The 26,759-nt window shown below is 42.5% G+C and overlaps 1 protein-coding gene across 3 annotated transcripts in view; it reads right to left on the bottom strand.

Moving 5' to 3' along the window:
- The window catches only part of DLGAP4 (DLG associated protein 4), a 431,492-nt gene that overhangs the window by 64,319 nt on the left and 340,414 nt on the right, over positions 1 to 26,759 (bottom strand). The window contains exon 1 of one of the 3 annotated variants that reach the window (XM_067468149.1): positions 2,346 to 2,764. The exons of the other annotated variants lie outside the window; for them this stretch is intronic. Within the exon in view, the coding sequence (XP_067324250.1) occupies positions 2,346 to 2,376 (31 nt within the window). The 5' untranslated portion in view covers positions 2,377 to 2,764. Of the gene's footprint in view, positions 1 to 2,345; positions 2,765 to 26,759 lie in introns of those variants that run through there. 3 annotated transcript variants of the gene reach the window in all.

Raw genomic sequence — 26,759 nt, forward strand, 5'->3', positions numbered from 1 at the left:
TATTCTTTCAAGGCAACAGATTATGAAACTATTGCTGATGGGAGATCTTTCCCAAGGTTTACATTTTGAGGCCACTGTAATATTTGCTCTATTTGCCAAGGATTCTGCTCTTTAAATAGAAATGAACTCCCTAATACCTTCATTCCCAGTAAGTGGTATAATGCTTTCAGCCATGGACTATGACTCGGGAGAGTAGGATTCAAATCCCCACTTGATCATGAAACCCACTGAGTGACCTTGTGCAAGTAACATACTCAGAAGAAGTCAACGGCAAAGCTGAACTAATCTTGCCAAGAAAACCTTGTGATAAAGTTGCTGTAGGTAAAAAAATGACTCAAAGGCATAAAACAACAACAAAAGTTCTATTCAGATCAAAAAGGGAGAAAACAGTCTACTTTGGTGCCACTTTTCCTACGATCTTTTAGATAAATGTTGAAATTGAAAGCACTTAAAACCAATAACTAAAATTAACTTGGTTGCTGTGAGTTTTCCTCGCTGTATGGCCATGTTCCAGAAGCATTCTCTCCTGACGTTTCAGCCACATCTATGGCAGGCATCCTCAGAGGTTGTGAGGCATTCTCACAACCTCTGAGGATGTCTGCCATAAATGTGGGCAAAAGCCAGGAGAGAATGCTTCTGGAACATGGCCATACAACCTGTAAAACTCACAGCAACTCATTGATTCCGGTCATGAAAGCTTTCTACAACATAATAAAATCAACTTCTTTGTGCCCCCAAAGGAGGCCCTGACACCTTTCAATCAGCAGCTCTCTTCACCATAATACACAAGGACCTGGTGTGTATCTGTATTGAAGAATTAGTGCAATTTCACAACACTTCAATGACCATGGTTCAATGCTAGGGAATCCTGAGATTTGTAGTTTGGGGAGGCACCAGCAATCTTTGGCAGAGAAGGCTGAAAACCTAGCCTAACCTAGTCTATGACTTCTAGGCTTCCATAGCATTCAGTCCTGGCAGTCAAGTGGTGTCAAACTCTATTCATGTCACAGTGTAAATACACCCCACCTCATCCAAGGAAGCTTATGCTACCAACTTCATTCTCCCAATCTCCAAGATGCTCCAAATCCCTTTTTTTTTTTTTGCCATCACAATCCACATACGTTTTGTGGCAGGGAAATTTTAGTGCCACTCACCCACAAAAAGAAGGAAGCATACCATAAAACGTGTTGTTGAAGGCTTTCATGGCCTTCACTGGGTTGCTGTGAGTTTTCTGGGCTGTATGGGTATGCTTCAGAAGAGAAACATCAGGAGAGAATGCTTCTGGAACATGGACATGTTGTTGGCAATCACTTCCGACTCTTTGTGACCTCATGGACCAGCCCACGCCAGAACTCCCTGTTGACTGTTACTAGCCCCAGCTCCTTTAAGGTCAAGCCAGTCACTTCAAGGATAACATCCATCCATCTTGCCCTTGATTGACTCCTCTTCCTTTTTCCTTCCATTTCCCCCAGCATCATTATCTTCTCATTATGTGGCCAAAGTACTTAATCTTTGACTCTAATATCATTCCCTCCAGTGAGCATTATTTCTTGGAATATGGACTGGTTGGATCTTCTTGCGGTTCAAGGCACTCTCAGAATTTCCTCCAACACTATATGTGATGTATGAACATGGCCGTACAGCCCGGAAAACTCACAGCGACCCATACCATAACAAATGGTAGGAGTGGTAAACAAGGGGCAGCCTTCCTAAAGGAAGCCTAGCTGATGGAGTACCAATCTGTGTCATTTCATTACTCCAGGGACATCAACGTGTGTGACAGCACACACAGACATGCTTCACATTGAGACTGGCACAGCCGAAATACAGGCGAGGTGAGCTCACATCCTGCCAAGAATGCCAAGAGCAGCCTAAATATATCCCCAGCCAAGGGGCAGGAGAGCTCATGAAGCAGAGAGCCATGCACCAAAGAGGGGGCTTTCCCCCCTGCAAAAGCCCCTAAAGCTGACAAGGTAGCCCCCAGTGCAATCTGGTGGGAAGGAAGGAGAAAAGTCCTTGGAAAACTACGCCTTGCAGGCCAGGCCACCCACTGCAGCCAGACACATCCTCGAGCCCATTTTGCACCCCCAAAGCAATCCATTTCAAGCAAAGCCAGCCTTTGGGGCCACATCTGCCCACTACAAATAATGCATCCCATTCAAAAAAAGGGGTGGGGGACACAACCAGGAGGAAGGAAGGAGAAAATGTATCTTAATAAGGCCACTATATAAGAAGCAGAGTCTCGCCCAGCCAGCCTGGATTCGGCATGCCACAAAAAAAGCCAAGGCAAAGGACCCCCCCTTCCCTCCCACCGGTACACATGACACCCAAATCTGTCCACTCACATTGTTTAAATAGCTCCAGACACAAAGCCATTGGAGACACTGAAAGGAGGGGGACTCAGAAAGAGAGAGAAAACGAAATAGGGAGAAAAGGAGGGAGAGAAAGGCGGCACCGGGTTCCACGCCCTGCTGGCGGAGGAGGAGGAAAAACAACCCGGCTGAAGGGAAGGAGAGAAGATGAAGATGATGATGATGGAGAAGGAGGAGGAGGAGGAGGAGGAGGAGGAGGAAGGATGGTGGAGGCCGAGCCGGGCCTGCGACGATCCAGACCGTGAGGGAGAGAGGCGGCCGACGGGCGATCTAATAGCTGCTGAGGAAGAGACAGAAAGTGTAACCCGGAGAAAAAGAGAGCCAGGAGAAAGAGCTTCTCCGGCAGCAGCAGAAGGGCTGGTTTGCTGGCACGCCACTCGCTCGCTCACTCAACTCACCCTCCCGGCGCGCTCCGCCAGCCCCATCCGCTCCCGTTATGTACTTCCAAGGGGAGGGCGGAGAGGAGAGGAGGAAGCCAGCCCCGGGTTCGCCCCACCCACCTCTCGCCGCTCCAGGAAGGAGAACACCGTGGGCGCGCTGCCAATGGAAAGCCAGGGAAGGGCGCGCGCCTCACTCCCAGCCCGGCACCGGCAGCAAAAGCAGGCAGGCAGCAAAGGCAGGCAGGACCGAGCCCGGTTTCCTCCGCCCCCGCCTCCCCCCTCTCTCTCCGCCTCATCAGCCGGGGCGGCCAAACCAGTTCCAGCTAGTCTTCCGCACATGCTCACAAGGCGCCCGTGGAATGGCTGCGCTCTCGCCGACGCGGGGAAAAGAGGCCGGGAGGGGGGAAAGGGGGAGGCGCTCGGCCACGCGTGGGACCCCCTCCTCCCTACCCCCAAAAGGCCCTGTGTGTGCTTTCCACGCGGGTGGGCAGGGCAGGGCAGGGCAGGGCAGCAGGTAATAGTATGATAGCTGGGTCCGGAAGCTAGGAGCGTTCCGCTGTTTCCGCTTCACTCCTATAGAAGGAATGTAAGAGTTCTTTAATGGTAAAACCCGAACCCTAAACCTTACCCCAGGGGTCCTCAAACTAAGGCCCGAGGGCCGGATACGACCCTCCAAGGTCATTTACCCGGCCCTCGCTCAGGGTCAACCTAAGTCTGAAATGACTTGAAAGCACACAACAACAACAATCCTATCTCATCAGCCAAAAGCAGGCCCACACTTCCCACTGAAATACTAATACCTTCTTATTTGTTAAAAGTGTTCTTCATTTTAATTATTGTATTGTTTTAAAGTGTTTTTTTTTTTTTGCACTACAAATAAGATATGTGCAGTGTGCATAGGAATTCATTCATGCCTTTTTCAAATTATAATCCGGCCCTCCAGCTTTTTGGGGGACTGTGATCTGGCCCTCTGTTTAAGAAGTTTGAGGACCCCTGCCTTGCCCTAACCCTTAACCCTAAACCTAATTCTAATCCTGACCCTATCCCAAACCCTAAACTAAAGGCAGCCCTAGGTAATTTTCAGTGGTAAGCAAACAGTATTTTGGCGCCCCCTCCCCCCAAACCAATCACTGATAAATATTTTCTGTTCGTCATGGGAGTTCTGTGTGCCATATGTGGTTCAATTCCATCATTGGTGGAGTTCAGAATGCTCTTTGATTTTAGGTGAACTATACATCCCAGTAACTACAACTCACATATTGTCAAGGTCTATTTTCCCCAAAAAATGCCCTGGGCAAAATCTACTATACTGCAAATGCTTACTTTGCATAATGGGTTGAGCCGCCCCTGCCTAAACCTTACCCTAAGCTTTATCCTAACCCTCCCTTCCTTTCTATCCTTCCACCAAATTGAAGTATATTCCTGCCCTCAGTGTGCCGCTCTGCCCTTCCCTTATTCACAACTGCCATTGAGGAATGTGCGTAACTCTCGGAGCTTCCAGACCCAGCTATCATACTATCACCCTTCCTAGTTGCATTAGGTGGAAGGATAGAAAGGAGGGGAGCGTTAGGGTAAGGTTTAGGGTAGGATTAGGATTAGGGTAAAGTTTGCGGTTTGGGTTAGGATTAGAGTTTGGGTTAGGATTAGGGTTAAGGGTTAGGGTAAAGGTTAGAGCAGGAGTCCTCAAGCTATGGTTTGTGGACCCCTGGTTTAGGGTAACCCAATAAAGAACTCTTACATTCTTTCTGCGTTGCGCAAACAATGCTCCCAAAGGAGCAAAGCGGAAACAGCGTAACACCCAGAGCTTCCAGACCCAGCTTTCATATTTTTACCCCCTCCAAAAGGCCCCATGTGTGCTTTCCACATGGGTGGGCAGGGCAGGGGGTAAAAGTATGATAGCTGGATCTGGAAGCAAGGAGCATTACACTGTTTCCACTTCACTCCTTTGGGAGCGTTGTTTGCGCAACGCAGAACAGAACACAGATATTATAGAAGGAATGTAAGACTTCTTTAATGATAAAACCCTAATCCTTACCCAAACCCTAAACCTTACCCTAACCCGTAAACCTAACCCTAACGCAAACCCTAACCCTAAAGCTTACCCTAAACCTCACCTTAACCATAAGCCTAACCCTAACTTTTACCCTAACGCAAACCCTAACCCTAAACCTTATCCTAACCATTCCCTCCGTTCTATCCTTCCGCCCTCACGTGGTCCCTTTCCTTATTCACAACCGCCATTGCAGAATGTGCGTAACGCTCGGAGCTTCCGGACCCAGCTATCATACTACCACCCTCCGAGTATTACGGAGATGCTGCATCACTCCTTCATGAGCACCGTTTGCACAAGAGAGACTTAGCCAGGCCGAAGACAGATAATATAGAAGGAATGTAAGAGTTCTTTAATGGTGAAACTCTAACCCTTACTCTAACCCTGAACCCTACCATAAGCCTAAGCCTAACCCCTTACCCTAACCTAAACCCTAAATCTTACCCTTACCCTAAACTGTACCCTAACCGTAACCCCTAACCCTTACCCAAACCCTAAACCTTGCCCTAACCCTCACCCTAAGCATCCCCTTCTTTCTATCCTTCCTTCACTCTCCCCACTCTCACTCCACCCTCTCTCTTCCCTTATTCACAGCCGCCTTTGCGGCATTTCCGTAACGCTTGGAGCTTCTGGACCCAGCTATCATACTATCACTGGGCAGGGCAGGACCTCATCCGCAGGGACACTGAGGACCTCCCTCTTTGGCACCATGAAGACCTAAAGAGGCAGTTTCCCAGGGAGGACAATGTAGGGCCATTCTACACAGCCCTATATCCCAGAATATCAAGGCAGGAAATCCCACAGTATCGGAGGGCCCTTCCACACAGTCCTATATCCCAGAATATCAAGGTAGAATAACCCATAATATCTTATTTGAACTGGAATATCTAAGTCCACACTGCCATATATCTCAGTTCAAAGCAGATAATGTGGGGTTTTATTCAGCTGTGTGGGGCCTGAGTGTGAACTGAGATAACCAAGTTCAAAGCAGATATTGTGGGATATTCTGACTTGATATTCTGGGATATAGGGCTGTGTGGAAGGGCCCTAAACCCTATATTCCAGGATATAAAGGCAGAAAATCCCACAATATCTGCTTTGACTTGGGTTATCTGAGTCCACACTCAGATAATGTGGGATTTTCTGCCTTTATATTGTAGGGTATAGAACTGTGTGCAAGGGCCCTGTCTTATCTGAGTCCACTTGGCCATATATTCCAGTTCAAAGCAAATAATGTGGGATTTTCTGCCTTGATATTCTGGGATAAAGGGCTGTGTGAAAATGCCCCAAGCTATAAAGATGAAAGTCAAAGTATATTTGTTGTTGTGAGTTTTCTGGGCTGTATGGCCATGTTCCAGAAGCATTCTCTCCTGGCGTTTTGCCTACATCTGTGGCAGGCATCCTCAGAGATTGTGAGATCTGTTGGAAACTAGGAAAGGGGGGGTTTATATATCTGTGGAAAATTTCAGAGTAAGAGAAAGAACTCTTGTCTGTTTGAGGTAAGTTTGAATGTTGCAATTGGCCACCTTGATTAGCATTGAATGGCCTAGCTGCACTTTACAAGGTCTCGCTTCTTACTGCCTGGGGGAATCCTTTGTTGGGAGGAGAGTAGCTGGCCCTGATTGTTTCTTCTTATTTGTTTATATTTTGGACATTTATATCTTGCCCTTTTCACCCCAAAGAGGGACTCGGAGTGGCTTACAATCCACACTCATTAAATGCCACAAAAACAATAGCAATAAAATCACAATTAAAACATTAACTAAACAATTTTGGGTTTTGTTCTTTATTTACTGTTATGATTTTAGAGTTTTATTTTAATACTTGTAGCCAGATTTTGTTCATTTTCATTGTTCCTTCATTTCTGTTGAAATTGTCCACATGCTTGTGGAATTCCAGACAAGAAACAATCAGGGACAGCTAATTGCTTCCCAATAAAGGATTCTCCAGGCAGTAAGAAACCAGACCTTGAAACTGCTAGGTCATTAAATGCTAATCAAGGTGGCCAATTGCAACATTCACACCTACCTTCATTCTGATTAATGACCGTGCCAGAAAAATCTTGAACCAATGCAAGGTACGGATAATAGAATCTTATGTTTGCAACATTTGCAACATTCATACTTGCCTCAAACAGACAAGTTCTTTCTCCCACCTTGGACATTACACAGCTATATAAACCCCACTTGCTTAGATTCCAATAGACCTCACAACCTCTGAGGTTGCCTGCCATAGATGTGGGTGAAATGTCAGGAGAAAATGCTTCTGGAACATGGCCATACAGCTCGGAAAACTCACAACAACCCATGCATCTATGGATCTCCAGCTTAGCGAATACTTTTCTCTTTCAGAGACAATGCTAAATCACTTTCTTAGCCTATTTCTGGAACAAATACCTATACAGCAGACAGGAGATAGCTGGAGTCTTGCCACCTGTCTAAAATATCAGAGGATTGGTATATAAAATGACAGAGAGTAGCCATCATTTTAGAATAGGCTGGGAAGAGCTGCCATCAAATTCCCACTCAGTATCAAAGCTCAGCCTATTCCTTGCTCTTATCATTTATCTCTAGAATCACTGTAAGGGTAAAATAAGTGCAGAGAAAACAACGGTGGACAATCAGAGCTGTTTGAACACAGAGTAGGATGGAAATGGAATCAATGGACAAAAGTTTTCCTTTTGGTTTGCTAGTAACCACGTTGGGGAGTTGCTTCCGCCCTCATTACTGAAGGAATTGAGAAATTAGTAATAAAGCTGAATAGTCAGATGTTCATCTATATAAAGAAAAATGTAATGTTCGTTTGTGGAATTAACATAACTCAGAAACCACTGGACAAAATGACACCAAATTTGGACCCAATACATCGATCAGGCCAACGAGTGACCATCACTCATAAAAACACTGAAAAGCACAGCAGATGAGGCTTAAAAAGCCAAAAAACAAAAAATGCATCAGAACGAATGCACAAATCCACATATATACACAAATATGCATATATACACATACATATACGTATATATATACACACACAAAACACATATACACAGACTGGGTCACAGCAACGTGTGGCAGGGGACAGCTAGTAATTAATAATAGGAAGCTCTTTATTATACAACACATACTTCAACCATAGATCTCAGTGCCCCAAAATTGCTAACAATTGCCATAGTAGTCAGTTTTAAAAGGGGGGTGCATAATTCATGATGGTTAGGGCCATTGACATGCTGCTTGATATGGATATGTTGTTGCACTCATAACCCCCCTCAAGGGCTTCCTTGGCCAGTGTGAACAGAATGCAAGACTAAATAAGACTGATATTATCAACATGGCTCTTCTTGTGTTCTTATATTTGGACATGGCATGGAAAGGACTAATGTCATTCATATTCCGTACTGAGTCCCAAAATAAAAATGGCCTTCTATGTGCATAAGTGCCTTCAAACTGCCTGTTGACTTATGGTGACGCTGTTAATTTCATAGGGTTTTCTAAAGCAAGTAATACTCAGAGGTGCTTTTTCCTTCCTCTGAAACATAGCTACGACAATTAGTATTTGTTGATGATCTCTCATACAAGTAGTAACAAAGGGTGACCTTGCCTAGCTTCCAAGGGCCACCTTACTAAACATTTTGTTTCCTACAGAGGCCAACCTAGTGCTTCTGGATGCTTGCAAACATTCACATTCATTGTTGCCTCTTTCAGTGTCACTTTGAGAAAGGCATATCTTCTCTTTCCATGCAGGCTCACTTTAGACAATTTCCCCCCCCCCCCCCAAAAAAAAGATTCTTAGACCCGTCGCAAACTAGCCTCCTGCGGGAGCAAACTGTGCTAGCACGTCCATGACGTCATGAGACCCCGTCTCTCTCTCCGCCCCTTTCTCCGCCTCTTTCTCCGTGCCAGAGTGGTTTTTCCTTTGCTAGGGCAGCATTGCCAGCGTACTCTCGTTGTTGAATTCTGTCAACAACGAGAGTACGCTGGCAATGCTGCCCTAGTAAAGGAAAAACCACGCTGGCACGGAGAAAGGGGCGGAGAGAGAGGTGCAGTCTCATGACGTCATGGACGTGCTGGCACAATTTGCTCCCGCAGGAGGCTAGTTTGCGGCGGCTCTTAGCTTTCACTGACAGCTGCCCCCACATTTCCAGTCCTGCCTCCAGTCTTGCTTCACTTAGAAGTTCATGTTTTGATTCATTTCCATGATTGCATATGGAACCAATAGCTCACCACCTAGAACATATATGAACAAAAATAAATGGTTCTAGATTCCATCTATCTTCAAGTATGTCATACAAATAAACATTCAGAGAATTCACTCAGAGGATAAACATTCAGAGGATCAGCATAAGGCCTGCATGCACAAGATTCCATCCTTAATTGTAAGCACCAATATCATTATCCAGAGAGCAAAAAGATTCTCATTGGAGAAAACCACATAAAATAACATTAAATAATAATAATATGGAAAGTGAAAGTGAAGATCTTCATGATGGAAGGAGTTCTATATAAGATGTATAGCTAGTAACCTTTCAGCGGTGAGCAATGTGTGTGTGGATTAGCTTCAAGTAAATGATTGTATATGCAATGAAAGCTTGATGTGAGTTTTCCTCTGTATTATTTATCATTCATCCACTTATGGTATATGCCACCTCTTAGGTCAAAGCGCTCCCAAAGCAGCACACAAAAGTGAACTGAAAATTAAGATAATTTTAAAAGATAAATAAAAGAAATGCAACCCAAAATACTAAAAAGAGCTATTTAAAATCACCCAGGCCCCTTCTACACAGCTGATTAAAATCCCACATTTTCTGCTTTTATAGAATCATAGAATCAAAGAGTTGGAAGAGACCTCATGGGCCATCCAGTCCAACCCCCTGCCAAGAAGCAGGAATATTGCATTCAAATCACCCCTGACAAATGGCCATCCAGCCTCTGCTTAAAAGCTTCCAAAGAAGGAGCCTCCACCACACTCCGGGGCAGAGAGTTCCACTGCTGAACGGCTCTCACAGTCAGGAAGTTCTTCCTAATGTTCAGATGGAATCTCCTCTCTTGTAGTTTGAAGCCATTGTTCCGCGTCCTAGTCTCCAAGGAAGCAGAAAACAAGCTTGCTCCCTCCTCCCTGTGGCTTCCTCTCACATATTTATATATGGCTATCATATCTCCTCTCAGCCTTCTCTTCTTCAGGCTAAACATGCCCAGTTCCCTAAGCCGCTCCTCATAGGGCTTGTTCTCCAGACCCTTGATCATTTTAGTCGCCCTCCTCTGGACACATTCCAGCTTGTCAATATCTCTCTTGAATTGTGGTGCCCAGAATTGGACACAGTATTCCAGATGTGGTCTAACCAAAGCAGAATAGAGGGGTAGCATTACTTCCTTAGATCTAGACACTATGCTCCTATTGATGCAGGCCAAAATCCCATTGGCTTTTTTTGCCGCCACATCACATTGTTGGCTCATGTTTAACTTGTTGTCCACGAGGACTCCAAGATCTTTTTCACACGTACTGCTCTCGAGCCAGGCGTCCCCCATTCTGTATCTTTGCATTTCATTTTTTCTGCCAAAGTGGAGTATCTTACATTTGTCACTGTTGAACTTCATTTTGTTAGTTTTGGCCCATCTCTCTAATCTGTCAAGATCGTTTTGAATTCTGCTCCTGTCCTCTGGACTATTGGCTATCCCTCCCAATTTGGTGTCATCTGCAAACTTGATGATCATGCCTTCTAACCCTTCATCTAAGTCATTAATAAAGATGTTGAACAGGACCGGGCCCAGGACATAACCCTGCGGCACTCCACTTGTCACTTCTTTCCAAGATGAAGAGGAAGCATTAGTGAGCACTCTCTGTGTTCGTCCACTTAACCAATTACAGATCCACCTCACCGTAGTTTTGCCTATCCCACATTGGACTAGTTTCCTTGCCAGAAGGTCATGGGGGACCTTGTCGAAGGCCTTACTGAAATCCAGGTACGCTACATCCACGGCATTCCCCGCATCTACCCAGCTTGTAGCTCTATCGAAGAAAGAGATCAGATTAGTCTGGCATGACTTGTTTTTGATAAATCCATGTTGACTATTAGCGATGACTGCATTTGTTTCTAAGTGTTTGCAGACCGCTTCCTTAACAATCTTTTCCAGAATCTTGCCCGGTATCGACGTGAGGCTGACCGAAAGGTAGTTGTTTGGGTCATCCTTTTTTCCCTTCTTGAAGATTGGGACCACATTGGCCCTCCTCCAATCTGCTGGAACTTCTCCCGTTCTCCAAGAACTCTCAAAGATGGTTGCCAATGGTTCCGAAATGACTTCCGCTAGTTCCTTCAGTACTCTTGGGTGTAGTTGATCTGGCCCTGGGGACTTGAACTCATTAAGAGCGGCCAGGTATTCCTGGACGACTTCTTTCCCAATTTGGGGTTGGATGTCCTCCTTGGGGTTGGATGTCCTTTGAACTGGAATATATGGCAGTGTGGGCTCAGATAACCCAATTCAAAGCAGATGCTGTGGGAATTTCTGCCTTGATATACTGGGTTATATAGCTGTGTGGAAGGGCCCCCAAAACCTTTAAAAGAATGGTGTTTGAAACAAATAACATTTATTGCTAAAAGGATTGTTATAATGTTTAAGAGTGTAAACTTTAAAGACATGCTTTATATGATGCTACTGTGGCAAAATGTTATCCAATTAGGATGGTGTTTTTTGAACAGATGGGTTTCTTCTCTGTATGCACATAAACTAACACTTCAGTGAAATATTCCCCGTTCACCACTTAGTAAGGCCACAGCCCAATGGTTCTAAAAGTAACTAAAGTAGTGAAAGTTTATACAGGAAGTCCCCGAGTTACAAACATCCACCTTACAAACAACTCATAGTTAAGGATGGGGGTGAAACGAAGTTAGAAAAATCTACCCCTAGGAAGGGAAATTCACTTTTGGAAGAGTTACCATGGGGAAAAGGTGTTTCTTAACTGAAGCTTTACCACCAATCCTGGTAACATGGAGACTACCTCTCCTATAGTTATATTGCAAATGAAGTAAAGTTGTATTCATCATCAAGTTACACATGCAATGTAATTCCCTATCCCTATTCCCTATCTTTGTAAATATGAAAATCATGCCTAAGTTTTGGATTCCACTTGCTAAGGTTGGAGATTGTCATTTGAAGAATTAGATTCTTAGAACTTGTATATATTATAAATACAAGGTGTGAACTGCAAGATGTGAATTGATCCTGGTCTAGAGGATTTGTTTCCTTCAAGGTTGCCAAGAGCTATGCCAGCACCATGTTTTAAAGCATGAAAGAAGGCATTTTCTACTGGATGATAATTGTATCTCACTGAATACAAAATCGGTGTTAGAGCTGACAAACTGCTATTTTTAAAACAATAACAATAACAATGTGTATTACATCTCATAGAAAATATTATTTATCAGACCTATACAGTCACCATGACCACTGCACTGGTTTGTTTGAAGCAGTCAAGGGATTAAGAAGGTCATCTAAATTGCTATACATCGTTGGTTGAGTTGCTACAAGCACCATGTCCACATGGCCTTGGGCCTCAAAAGCTTGAACAGATGCCACAGTATTAAACCAGATGGCACACTGGCCACTTCAACGAGATCAGCAACAACATTCGCCTCAAGGTAATTGCAGAGACAAGTGTGTTTGCCTTCAACATTTTGAAGTCATCACAATGCAATATTGTGTTTTCTAGCATCTTCTTCATGGTGGAAGATGTTATCAAACTTAGAATCACATAAATTACTTATCTAGTTGACTATTTCAAGTTACTAAGTTAGTATAATAGCACTCAACCACATAGACCTCCTGATAATTTGAAATTCACTGAGACAATTTTGTAACATTGTCCTGGAAATGAATATTCTTGTGCATCTTCTAGCTTTCTAAACATAATTTTGCAGCCATCTCGCTGCACAATTAACCTTATTATATTCATATGTTTGTGTGTGTACATGTGACTAGCATGAAGCATCAATCGTTTAGATGTTATCTCAGGTTAAAAAAAATCAAATTTTAAAATTCATCCTTTTCCCAGGAAGTCCTGTGTCTCTAAACTTTGTGCTCTGCACCCAGTTGGCATGGCCATTACACACACCTAATCAATTTGTATCACAGCAAACAAAATTCCTCAGAATAAAAATTCTTGTTGTTTGTGCTCAAATTGGCACCAACTTTTAATGAAATTATAAATCAGATGGGCTGTGTTCATCAACAACCCTGTTGGCATCAATATTTATTATTTAGAAATGGTAATAGGGAGAATGCCATCTGCATTCCTTGTTCCTACCAATCAAACAATTTTCACAGCACTCCTTACACTCTATTTACTTAAAGGATTTGAGTGTAACGTAAACTAAGCTCCTGTTGACCTAAACTATTTAATTGAAATTCAAACTAGAGTTTTGTCAATTTCAAACATTTTGGTATAATGAAGATTAAGGAACTGTACTCTAGTAGCATGGACATATGACTTTTCCTGGGTGTACAGGAATTATGTTGTATACAGTGAAAGAAAACACTACATACACATTTAAGTATATGGCCTACTTAAATCTGTATTAAACAGTCTAGTATAACCCATAGAAATCCATGATTTAGAATGGAGATATGCAACCTGGTGCACTTCAGATGTTTTGGATTAGAGCTGCTACAATTCCAATCTAATGGCTATATTACCTAGAGTTAGGGGCTTAATATTTATGGGTTGCCCAGCTATGAAATAATATTGAGTTATTCTGGACAGGTGAATGGGAGCCTTCAAATTACAAGTTCTAAATTACCAAAATACAGCAGACTAGTTAATGTCCTCAAAGGACTTGTGGAGCACAAATAAACTCTCAGAATGAAACACAAGGGCCTTTCCAGATGCTCGAGACAAAAAATGAGGTCGGCTTTGTGGTTTGGCAGGTCATCTTGTTCAGGCAGGAAGCCTGTCAGCACTGCTTGAACTACTTGCCCTTCCAAAGGGCTACTTTTAGAGTGGTAATTTATTTATGGCCATTGATTGCGCTATTGCTCTGCAGAGATGTGCAAAGGCTGCCTTCTAAGTGAGGGGACAGGGCAGAGAAACTACCTGGGCTGTTCTGTGGCGAGCACTCATGATTTGTTCCTCAGATCCCTTCTAGATTCCATTTGCAGGACTAAAATGCATTCATCAATCTGATACAGTTTAAAAAAATTAAGAATAGATCCTCGTAGGGATCCCACAATCAAGATAGACTCTTCTAATGTAGAAGGTAAAGTCTTTCTCTAGAGTAGGGGGTGGGCTATGCTTGACATTTGAGGGGTGCTTGAGTATCCCCCTAAACTCTCCAAGGACCATGCTCAGTCAATTCCCATTGCTGCTGAGACTTCTGTGAACAAAATTTGACTTACAAATTAGGTGTGCACTCTTCACATACTTTGCTTTAAGTTGAAAAGGGATTTTTTTTTGTTTTTGCATCAAGAAAATTAAGTAACTTGGAGGGAAGGAGGAAGGGAGGTCCAATGAACATTTGCAGGCAGATATTGCAGGAGTTGCCAAAATTGGTCAATATGACATGGAGTCCGCCAGTTGTGTTTTACCTATAGTACTTTTGAACCAAATTTAAATAAAAGATGTTTCTCAAAATTTTACCTGATATTGATACTAATATCGAAAGGGTGAGCAATGGTTCTTGAAAGGGTTGGTTGTGTACAACTGGAAAAAATAAATGGGAGGAGAGTGATCTATTGCTCCCTGACCATCTCAGCTAGTACAGCTGGTCACTATGCTGGTGAAAGGATTCTGGGAACAATAACCCTATAATAGATTATCCAGGCGTTGTTGTTGTGTAAATATTCAGTTATGCTTTTCTTTGACAGATGGCAACAATTGCTCTGAGTCACAGTCTTTCATACAGAGTGGGCAGTTTGCACCCTGTATGGTGCTTGCCACCACCCTGGCCTCTTTTTATAGATTTCACTGTGGCTTTAAACATTTACATGGTGTCTCACCCACACAGCTTCCTGCTTCATTCCCCGTATGTTCTTTGAATCAAGATCACTGTGCCACCTCTTCAACATAGCCAAGGTCATTGTAAATAACTTCACTTTTCTTGAGGCACAATGTGTCTCACTGTGATAAGAGCTGGGCAGCAAAACTGGTTAAAGCCAACTCAGATAAACAGTGGAAATACAACAACCAGAAGAAGGCAAACTTTTGAAGCAATAGGAAATATGCTCTGCAATGGGTATTGTCATCTTTAGATACATTGGGGATGATCTTAGAAGCAGTGGCAACAGCCCCCGGGCATCTACCACAAGTTCCCTAGCATCAGGAGTTGCAGATACATTTAGGAGCCACAGAAAAAACCTGTGAAAATTGGTGCTTGGTGCGGGAAGCATTTCCCCACATTTTAACTACAGCAGTGGTTCCCAACCTGTGGTCCGGAAGAACTAAAATATGGTCCGGGGCCTCACCATTGCTACACCATTGCAATGAGAGTGACTGGTGCCGAGGCTTATTAAATATAGTTTTCTGTGGGCAAACAGATGGCATATGTTCTGTATCAGAAACTAGAGCTGATGTGGTCTATCCAATGCAGTTTTCTGAATCAGCACTTCAAATAACCAAACCAAATCTAAAGTTGGTCAAAAACTGATTCACAACCCTTTTGGTACTAATGTTGGAGAGTGGTCCCTGGTCAAAGTGATCCCTGTTCAAGAGGTCCATGGTCATAAAAAGGTTGGGAACCACTGCTGTACAGGATACAGGAAAGAAAACCTCTGGCATTCTTGTTAGAATTGGGGGTGTTAGATAGATTGGGAACCACTGACCTATAGGGTTAATAAAACATACAGAGATAAACTTCTGTTGTTTAAAAAAATACCACTGATTTTATTTCTTCCATTGAAGAAAATGCTTTCAATCACAAAGCAAAGTTCTAGTATTTTTATGGAACCCATAATAGATCATGAACACTGCTTTACCCAATGGGTATCACAGGCAATCTCATAATGCTTTTCGTCAGAGAAAAGGCTTGTTTCCTTTCATGACAATTTATAGCATCCTGGTTCACTGTATGTTGCTTAAGCTGTTTTGTGTGATCTGTTTTGATGTGTGGGCCCATATGTTTTCAGCAACTATAGACAATGGATGTTTCCCTGTATGAAGTCTGCCTGGGTTGGAAGCTGACACTGGGGATGTAATAACATCCTGCACCAAGCTAGAATGGGGGTCTAGGACAGGCTGTGTAGGATGCACAATTCTATTTCCCAAACAAGTGGGAAGAGCCAGAAAGATCATGAACAGCATCTGTTATCAAAGGCAGTTTCCTCACTCTGCTTAACAGAAGGCCTGATTCGGAAACAGTGGTAATGAGATGTGCCTTCCACATCAGCTACCTTTCTACTTCAATACAATACCTTAACATGTCTGAATGACAATGTATGCATGCTACAGACTTGGGAACACTTCCTGAACAACTGTGATGAATAATTGTACCCTTTTAACATCAAAACATGGGCAAGAATCTGAAAAAGTGTGCAGTTGTGGATGAAATTTTGCAAGCATTATAGACTGATAGAAGCATAGTGTGATATACAAGCCTCTGGAAATGAATAATAGGGTTGAAAGACACTGAAAAGAACTAAAAAAGACAGTGGTACAATTTGATAGTCAACTGGTTGTGCCAGTCTCTTTTTGGTTTCTATTTTAAAGTAAAATCTACTTAAATTACACTTCCCAAGCCAATACACAAACTTGAAACAGGATTTACACTTTTCTGAATGTTGTGAAGTTTTCAGCTTAAAGAAAATGTGTTTATTGGATTAAAGTGTTCACTAACTTGCATCTATGAATAAAAATGACTTATAATTATCTTGTCTGCAGAATTTGGTTGTTAAAAATAGACAAACTTCCACACACAATACCTTTATTCAAGTTTGTGTAGTAGCAGAAAGTTCTGAGGCCTCAACTGGATTTTTGTTTTAATAGACTCCGCCCTGTCCCTTTTTCTTGTTTGTGTTGAGACTTAACTTGTGTAGTTATTTGAATTGTTCATATTGCTTTCTTCTCTCTTCATCCCTTATTAAACAAATTCTTCTCAGCAAATACTGCATGTTTGATTTCATTAGCATTTTTATTCCCTTTCATGATTTCATAATATTGTAATAGTTCTTTTTTTTAAAAAAAAATTAATGAAACACTCTACCTAACTGAACTGCTTATATGTGTAATGTTTACATAGAACTAGTAACTTTTTCAGATAGCACAAACTTATGCAAGTTCCACTAAATTTGCTAAATATTTTATATGAATAATTGCTTTTTTTAAAAAACACAAAAACCTATTTATACAAGACCTCTAAATCCCTTATTTCTACTGTTTGTTAATCAAGGAGCTTAAATACTTGAACAGCACTCCTGTAAACCAAAATTCCTGTATAAATACAGGTATATTTTATTACTTGTGCTAATTAGCAGTCTATATGCAGGATTAATGTGCTGAGATCACAAAGCAATGTAGAGTTGGACCCTGACATTTGCAGAGGTTAGAGGTGCAGGAGCCCCATGAATGCGGAAAACCATACATTAAGAAATTATGATTTTTTAAAACCTGAAAGATATCTAAGGCTTCCAGCATTACTTTCACTAGAAGCTGACTATAGAATCACACTGGATGATCTAGAACAGCATTTCTCAACCTGGGGATTGGGACCCCTGGGGGGGGGGGCACAAGGGGGTTTCAGAGGGGTCTCCAAAGACCATCAGAAAACATATTTTTTCTGATGGTCTTCGGAACCCCTTTGGCAGAGAAGGCTGAATATCTCTCTGCCTTTGTGGAAACAGACAGCAAATCCTCCCACCAAAAGCCCTCCTCCAGAGTGATTGGTTGGCCTCTCAGCTAAGGGAAAGGCTGTTTCTGAGGCTCCAAGTGGGGAGGGGAGAGCAGGCATGCTCAGCGCATGGAAGCATGAAGCGCGTGTGCAGGTGAGAGAGAGAGAGCATGTGAGGTGGGAGGGAGGGTCACACCAGTGAGTCCCTTCAAGGCATGGGGGTTCTGTGTGGGAAGTTTGGTCTAATTCTATCTTTGATTGTAGACGAACTATAAATCCCAGCAACTACAACTCTCAAATGTCAGGGTCTATTTTCCCCAAACTCCACCAGTGTTCACATTTGGGCATGTTGAGTATATATGCCAAGTTTGGTCCAGGTCCATCATTGTTTGGGTCCACAGTGCTCTCTGGATGTAGGTGAACTACAAATCTAAAACTCAAGGTCAATGCCCACCAAATCTTTCCAGTATTTTCTGTTGGTCATGGGAGTTCTGTGTGCCAAGTTTGGTTCAATTCCATCATTGGTGGAGTTCAGAATGCACTTTAATTGTAGGTGAACTATAAATCCCAGCAACTACAACTCCCAAATGACAAAATCAGTACCCCCCCCCCCCAACCTCACGAGTATTCAAATTTGGGTATATCAGATATTTACGATTCATAACAGTAGTAACATTACAACTATGAAGTAGCAACGAAAATAATTTTATGGTTGGGGGTCACCATAACACGAGGAACTGTATTAAGGGGCCATGGCACTAGGAAGGTTGAGAAACATTAACCTCGAGGTTCCTAGAGAGGTATACACTATAGAAATGTTTAGGTCCTCCAGCATGGAGAAAGTTGAGCACAGAGTCACACTGGAGGACTTAGAGATTCCTAGAGAGAAAATTTTGATCAAATTGTGAATAATCAAGCCTGGAAAATTGCAAATATGTATGGATGACAATGTTTCATTTATTTTAGATAAGATATACTGTTTAAACACTATGATCTATATACAATGCACATATTTTGAATCTTACATGTGAAAAATTCTACTAGTATACAGATCAACCATCTGTGTACACACCAGTAACAACTGCACCAGTGTTGAGTATAATGTACGGACATCTTCACTTGTTCTAGATACAGACATGATTTTTTGCTGTCTCCTTAAATGATTGAATTGCTAAACTGAAGACTGGCCTAACAATAAATCTAATTAGAAAGTTCACTGTGCATTCACCCTCTTTCCATGTTCCCCTCGAAGCTATCCAGAAAAATTAGGAACCTTCTGTAACATATTGTGGAAAAGTGTTGTTGGAGTCAAAGAAGAAGAAGAGGAAAATTATGTTGTGTGAGCAAAAATCTATTTGTCTGATGTAGTCCATGGAAATGTATGAGCTATATTCCTGTGGTTTGAACTCTGAGCTGCTCACATTCATTTACTGGGATAATGGAACCTTGTGAAGCAGAGCAAAAGAGATTTTAACTGCTTAAGTGTTCATAAAGTATTGATGCTATATAAGTAATCGTGGGCCAGTGAATAATAGAGGACACAGAGACAAAATACTGAGAACATCATCAAAAAAAAAAAAAAAGCCATGAAGCAGAGAAGTGAAAAATTGAGTGCAGCCAGTTATGTAATCAAGAAATCAGTTGTGGCTTCTGCTGCTGGCAATCCTTTGGTCCCAGTGCCATATTCAGCAGCTCAGAGAAAGCATGAAATGTATCTGACTATATGAGATTTTTTTTTAAAAAAAAAAACCTGCTCACATCTCTATGCAGTACATCTCCAGACTTGACAGGTCTGCGCCATATCAGACGCAGGGGAGACATCTGCTTTTTTTTTTTTTAAAGCAGATAGAACTTGTATAGATAAGTATGTTAGACACAATGTTCCAGATCCAAGAACCATAGATATCCTTGTGCTCTTCAGTTTTCATACAGAGTGCAGTTTACATACAGAGCCTCCAGTAGTGCAATGGGTTAAACAGTTGTGCCGGCAGGACTGAACATCGACAGATTGGAGGTTCAAATCCGGGAAGAGCATGGATGACCTCCCTCTGTCAGCTCCAGCTCCACATACAGGGATATGAGAGAAGCCTCTCACAAGGATGGTAAAACATCAAAAAACATCAGTGCGTCCCCTGGGCAACGTGCTTGCAGAAGGCCAATTCTTTACACCAGAAGTGACTTGCAGTTTCTCAAGTCGCTCCTGACATGAAAAAATAAATACAGAGTGCATACCTTTCACCTGTCCCAACTTGGCGGGGACAGTCCCAAGTAATATTCTGTCATCCCATATTTTGAAGTGTTCCAGTTTCTATCTCCAAGTTTCCTCCTTTGGCCTCACTGGCTGCAAACTGAGTTCCAAATGCAGAAACAGTTTGCACTCTATTTACTCAGAGAGAGGAGATGAGTACAGACAGCAGGCTCTTACCCTTCCCATCAGACTTAGGAAAAAGGCAAACTGTTGCAGACTTTTCTAGCTTGTGAGTCCTTTAGCATTAATAACTTCAGCCATCTTACCATATTCCAATGTTGGTTCCAATTTTCATTTGTAAAATTTTTTTGGGGGGGGGGGGTATTCTACATGCAATTTGGGCATTGAAATACACTGAAAAATTAACTCACCTGAGTATTTTTTGCAGAAAGATGGACTATAAATGTAGTAAGTAAATAAAGAAATGAATGATCATCACCCAGTGAACCCCAAGAGATCTGAGAACCTTTGAAAAAGAGCTAACAAAAGGCACTATATAAATAATGATGATGATGACAATGACGACAGTTACCTTCCTCCTCCTCCTCCTCCTCCTCCTCCAAATGATGTTTTAAAAAATGTACTGTGGAAGGATTCCCCAGTGGCATAATGGGTTAAACCCTTTTTGCCAGCAGGACTGCTGACTGAAAGGTCAACGGTTCGAATTTGGGGAGTGGGGTGAGCACCTGTATGTCAGCTCCAGCTTCCCATGCGGGGATCTGAGAGAAGTCTCCCACAGGATGATAAAACATCAGGGCGTCCCCTGGGCAGATGGCCAATTCTCTCATACTAGAAATGACTTGAAGTTTCTCAATTCGCTCCTGACACGAAAAAAAGAAAAACTTACTGTGCAGGACACAGTTTTTTCTTCAGCTTTCCTCAGAGAGGAACGTCCTAAAAGAAATGCTTTACTTAGGTACATCCCCTCTCCTGAATACAAGACTTTGGACAGATTCTGTCTATTTGTACTCCCACTTTTTTCAGCAAGAACAGCATAACTGCAAAACATTTTCCTGAGCTATGTCACATGGAGACATCTATCCACTTTTCAGTTATGTAGTATCATCACAAGGGTAACATAAGAGACCAACTGCATAACATAAGCCAGCCAGATGGTCAGAAGGCAGCAAAGGTGGGCGAGAGAGATCAGAAAGCTCGCAAAATAATTTCATAGCAAAACCTGAGTCAAAGCGGTTGCTAAGATGTAGCTATTATTATGCATCAATATGAGGAAAAAGGCAACATTTGTTAATAGGAAAGATCTATGTAGCCTTTAAAGTTATGGGGAATATTCCAAAACCATTACATTCTCAAACATTAAAAAACAAAAGCAAAATGGATAAATACTTTTTGAGTAGGATACGAGTACATTCCTTTTGAGCTAAACTTGACAAACTGAAGGCTTTTGAATGCCAGAATAGACACATGCATGCAGGCCCGTAGCGAGGGGGGGGGGGGGGGGTTAGGGGTTCAACCCCCCCGAAATGTTTCAGATTTTTTTAAAAAAAACCTGGTTTACTCATGAATTTTAACTGGTTTAACCAAATCCCCATGCTAAGTCTATGAGATGCAAAAAATCAAGAGTCCCTCCAGAACTGCAAGCACTATCTCAAGCAAATATTGGCAATTTATTCACACTGTCATTACATGCAGCAATAGCCGATGTAGTTGTTCTGGTACAGCTGTACCAGGAGCTCCAACTTTATTTGCTTTGTATTAAACGTTTGCTTGCAGTCCTAGGTTTCAGGGACTCTGCAGATAGGTGGCTTCTTTGGTTGCAGTCATAGGGCAAGTCACCTGTCCATCATTGTTAAGTTTTGGTCCTGCCCCTTGCTCAGGGCAATAGGGAAAGGATCCATTTTTAGTTAGTCTCAGCAAGGTAAGTTTATGTATAGAATGTGTGCAAGCTTCCCCTGTACAAAAGCTTTAACCCTTAACACCTTCCGGGGGAGAAAGGTCTTAGGAGTCTCCAAAGAATTTCCAGGAAAACAGCCCTAAAGACCGAAGAACTCCAGCTGGAGAACATCTACTGCCTTGCTGGTAGGTCCACTCGGCGTTCGAGACACAGTTCGACCCGGTAGCGGAGCCCGCATCAGTAAGGGTTAGATTACAGTCAGCCTGGGAGAAGTTAAAACGGGGATTTTCCTTTAAAGAAGAAGTTATTGAAAACAGTTGCCAGTCCTTCGTGAGCAAGATTAGGAATTCACCAGTTGCCTAAAAGCTTGGAATCATTTGCTTAAATTTACTGAAGACAAGAGAAGTTTCTGTTTGATTGTTCATTAATAAAAGACTTCGTTGTACTTCTCAAGCCATCTAAAGACTGTTTGTGGTGGAAACCTCTGAGAACTTCTCTTTAGGCCCCCTGGCTTACTGCTGGGCAAAGGTTGCACATCCTGTTCTAAAGACAATTATTTACAGGCCCAGCATGCGACAGAACAGTAGTGAAGCAACCAAGTTGGGGGGGGGGGGGGGGATGTTGAATGCTCTCATTAAGGAGGCCAGACTTGGTGGAGGTGGTTGACAAGGGCGGAGCTGCAGGCTATTGAAGGCTGCTCTGCCCCCTGCTGTGCTCTTTGCTTCAGCGTGAGCTAGGAGGCAAGTTTCAACCCCCCCAGCAAAATTTTCAACCCCCCCCCGAAAATTTCAACCCCTCCCGAATTTTTTTTTCTGGCTACGGCCCTGCATGCATGTAATATTGTTCAAACTCTGCTACTACATCAATTTAGTGGGCTGCTACTCCTGCCTTCACCCAGTTCACCCTTTATACAACTACAATGTTGTGCACAAAATACTCCAGAATTCCCATTTCATTTGTCCTTCAATGGTTGTAGGAGTTGGAACCATCACACTTTCTATTTCAAAACTTGTGAAACTACTGCTAAAAGAAATAGCTACATTCACCCACATCTGAGCATGGTTTATGCATGATGGGAAGCACATATGCTAGCTCTCATACAAGAATCTATATGATGATCACATTTGCAGTAGTCATTACATATGTAGTAGTCATTCTGAATTGTGCAAATCATAATTATTTATTTATTATTTACCACATCTATATCCCGCTCTTCTCACCCCAAAGGTGACTCAGAGCAGCTCACAAAAAAGGCACAATTCAATGCCTTGACAACATATAAAAATAAAACAACATATATTTTAAAATCACATAATTAAAACATGTCACTTAAAACAATTACTTAAAATCACACAGTCCGAAATATGCCAGGAGCCATTCCCATTATTCATTATTGCACTGAGAAATCATAGTTGCACTGAGAATTATTGTGCAAACGCTTAGTCCTACAACCAAGATTTAATGTTCTTCCTGAAGTTCAGGAGGGAGGAGCCTGATCTAATTTCCCTGGGGAGGGAGTTCCATAGCCAAGGGGCTACCACTGAGAAGGCCCTGTCTCTCGTCACCAGCAGTCGCACCTGTGTGTGTGTGTGGGGGGGGGGGGGGGGTAGGATCGAGAGCAGGTCTTCCCTAGATGATCTTAACCCGTGAGATGGTTCATAGGGGGAGATACATTTGGACAGGTAAGCTGGACCGGAACCATTTAGGGCTTTATAGGCTAAAGCTAGCATTTTGAATTGTGCTCCATAGCAGACTGGCAGCCAGCGGAGATGGTACACCAGGAGAGTTGTATGCTCCCTGTACCCCACTCCAGTTAGAAACCTGGCTACTGCCTGTTGGACTACTTGAAGCTTTCGAACTGTCTCCCACGTAGAGAGCACTGCAGTAGTGTATTTGAGATGTAACAAGAGTGTGGCCCACCATGGTCAAATCTGACTTCCCAAGGTACAGGTCTAACTTATATCCAAAGACAGTCTCTTGTGGAGGAGCTTGCTCTTATAAAGAACAGTACTGTCTGATCACTACCTCTTGGCAGAATCACGCATGTGGTTAATGCCATATGCGAGAGCCAGAACGACCATATTTACTCGAGTCTAATATGCCATCTATATTAATGCACATCTCAATTTTCCAAAGCCTGATAGGGAAAAAGAAGATTTGCTTGTTGGGTGCTACTCAGTTCCTCCGCTACTCCGGCCAGGCAGCTAGTGGGACTCAATGGCAGCCCCCCCACCAAACACCCAACCTCTGGGTTTCCTGGGTCTCAAGCCACTTCTGTTGCCACCCACTCATATGGCTCTGCTTTGCTCACCACCAACCTGATTCCAGACTGGCTGGGCTGGGCGTGAGGGGGAAGCAGAGCTGCCAACGGGTGGGGTCTTGGGCATAAGTTGAATGCACATCCTGATTTGGGATACATAGTTTACTTTAAAATATTGTGCATCAGACTCAAGTTAATACAGTATATATGCCCCATGCCTGGTTATCATTGTTTTTCTAAAGAATTCTGTGTATGTTGAATCGAAATGTTTTTTTATCAACAAACAAAATAAGAAAATAGGAATAGCCAAGACACAGAAATCGATTTACATTACAGAAGGCACATTTGTGAGCAGAAGCAACTAAAATTTACTTAGGTTAGAATACCAATTTGTCACTGTTATTTGCTGTCAAGTAAGTTTTGACAGACAACTATCCAATGAATGAGAGTCCTCCATGGCCCTAAGTCATCAACAGTTCTGCTCAGAATTTGCAAATGCAGGGAAGTGACTTATGTTATCAAATCAAGCCATCTGGAACATGCCCCCCCCTTTTTACTGTCTCTCATAATTTGTGTCAGTTTACCAAAATGGATGGGAAATGAGGCACTTTTGATTGGCTATGCTGAATAAGAATCTTTTTATCTGGGGAAACAAAGTTGAGCACACATTCATATACAGAGAACACAATAAAATAAATCTCGTCTTCATGGATACACATAGCCCTAAGATGAGTAATTCTTCTTTGTAACCACTGGTAAATTGGTTTATCACCTTCCCCTTTTCACTTGCTCCTGTACAAGTAACATGGATAGAATTAAACAGCAACAAATACTGCATTCATACACTGAGGAGCCAAACTGCATAATCCTCTGCCTACTTCAAGAGAAAGCTATTTTTGGAAGATGGAATCTAGGTCAGAAAGAAGGAGGAGAAACTCTTAAAGGCAAAAATAATTATTGCAGCCTTGGAAAGTACTGTAAGATCAGTACTAGTTGACATGATTAGTAACAGGTTCTCTTCATGGAGCTTTAGGCCCTCATACATAGCCATTGAACTGTGCTCTGACAACTACCTTGCTGACACAGTTAGATAATGGAGCAGCTTCTCAGTCTGGGTCCTAAAGAGTATATAAAGGAGGAATGAGCCAATATCCAGGCATTTGGGAAACAGCAGAAATGGCAACAGCACCGAGCAGGCAATGTCTGCTTAAATGAAGGCCTGTACACATGTTCCTCCATTCATTTTGCAAGCTGACCTCCCCTACACCATCGTTGTCCTGCCATTCCAGAAATTTAGTGGGATATCTAAAAGTAACTTCCAAACAACATAATTACCATCAACTTATAATCTAATGGTATGGGAACCATGCAAATAGAGCTGATATACATAGGACTCTTTATCCTAATCACCTGCTGAACATGGCAACATGGTGGGGAGGGGGGGGGGAATCAAGGTGTACAGATATGTGGGTGGGAAATACATAGTCTCACTCTACTTGTTTAACACAGGAGTGTGAAGTCACATGTGAGGAGATTTAACTGGATTTGTGATTAAACATAAGAATGTTTCCTGGTGCTCAGAACCAAACTAGATGAAATGTAGACCCCCCCCCCCCCACCCAAAACAACAAGAACTGGATGTTTTTTTCTTTGGTTAAAGGGCTGCTCTCCCCCCACCCCATTTTCATCTCCTTCTTGTCTCAGAAATTCTGTTTAAAGTGAGGGAGTAGGTTTAAATTTTTCTGCTGCCTGTCTGCATTTCCCAGACGTAAATAATGCACCCCTATGTGCCACTGGACATAAGGGTTGTACAGGACACAGATAAGGGAAGGCTTAGCAGTTTCTTACATCAGTTGCGAAGATCATAAGTAATATTTACTGTTTGTAACAGTTTGGCCTATTGCAGCACCATACATTGATTTCACTGGAGTGCCAATTTGAGTGAGTAATGGAGGATAGCATACCAAGATGTTCAGGTCTTTCCCTGATACAAGTAGAGTGCCAAGAAATCTTGTGTTTACAGCCAGCAGCGTCTCCCTATAAACACAACTGCTAATTTGCAACTTAGGAAATAAAATGACCCCCCCCCCCCCTGCAGGTGGCTGGATTTGGCTATGAGTCTTCCAGTTACCAATTGATGACATTTATCTTATCTTATGCTTCCTGACACTGAGTGACACACACTTTAGCTCAATTCCTCCTCAAACTTGTATTTATAGAAGAATTAGTGTTATACTAAATAGACTTTTAACAGAATAATCTTACTTTTTAGATAGGCTTTTTTGCTCATGCCTTCATTGATAATCTAAAACAAAATTATGGCTGGCATTTTGTTCAGTGACTTCGACTTGTAATTCTCCAATTCACTTTTACAGTGATTGCACCTGCCCAATGACCAAAGTTGTTTAAAGAGAGACATGGTTGTGCTCTTTAAATACTTCAAGGGCTGCCACAAAGAGGTGTGGACAGGCCTGTTCTCTGGAGAGTAGGATCAGGTCCAATGGTCTGAAGGTATAGGTGAATAGATTTCCACTGAAAGTCAGAAGGAATTTGTTATCAATTGGAGTGATTTGGCAATGGAATCAATTGCCTAGGAGAAAGATGGTGGGGTTTCCTTCAATGGATGCCTTCAAAAAGAAGCAGAGTCACTACCTACTGGGAGTGTTTTAACTGGCACCCCTACATTGAGTAGGGGGTTAGACTCAATGGCCCATGAAGCCTCTTACAACTCCTTGATTTTAGGTTGTGTTGGGAAGGCTGCAAAGTAGTGGGGCTGGGGGTGGAATTAT

Source organism: Anolis sagrei, chromosome 4 (genome assembly GCF_037176765.1).
Source record: "Anolis sagrei isolate rAnoSag1 chromosome 4, rAnoSag1.mat, whole genome shotgun sequence".
NCBI lineage: Eukaryota > Metazoa > Chordata > Lepidosauria > Squamata > Dactyloidae > Anolis > Anolis sagrei.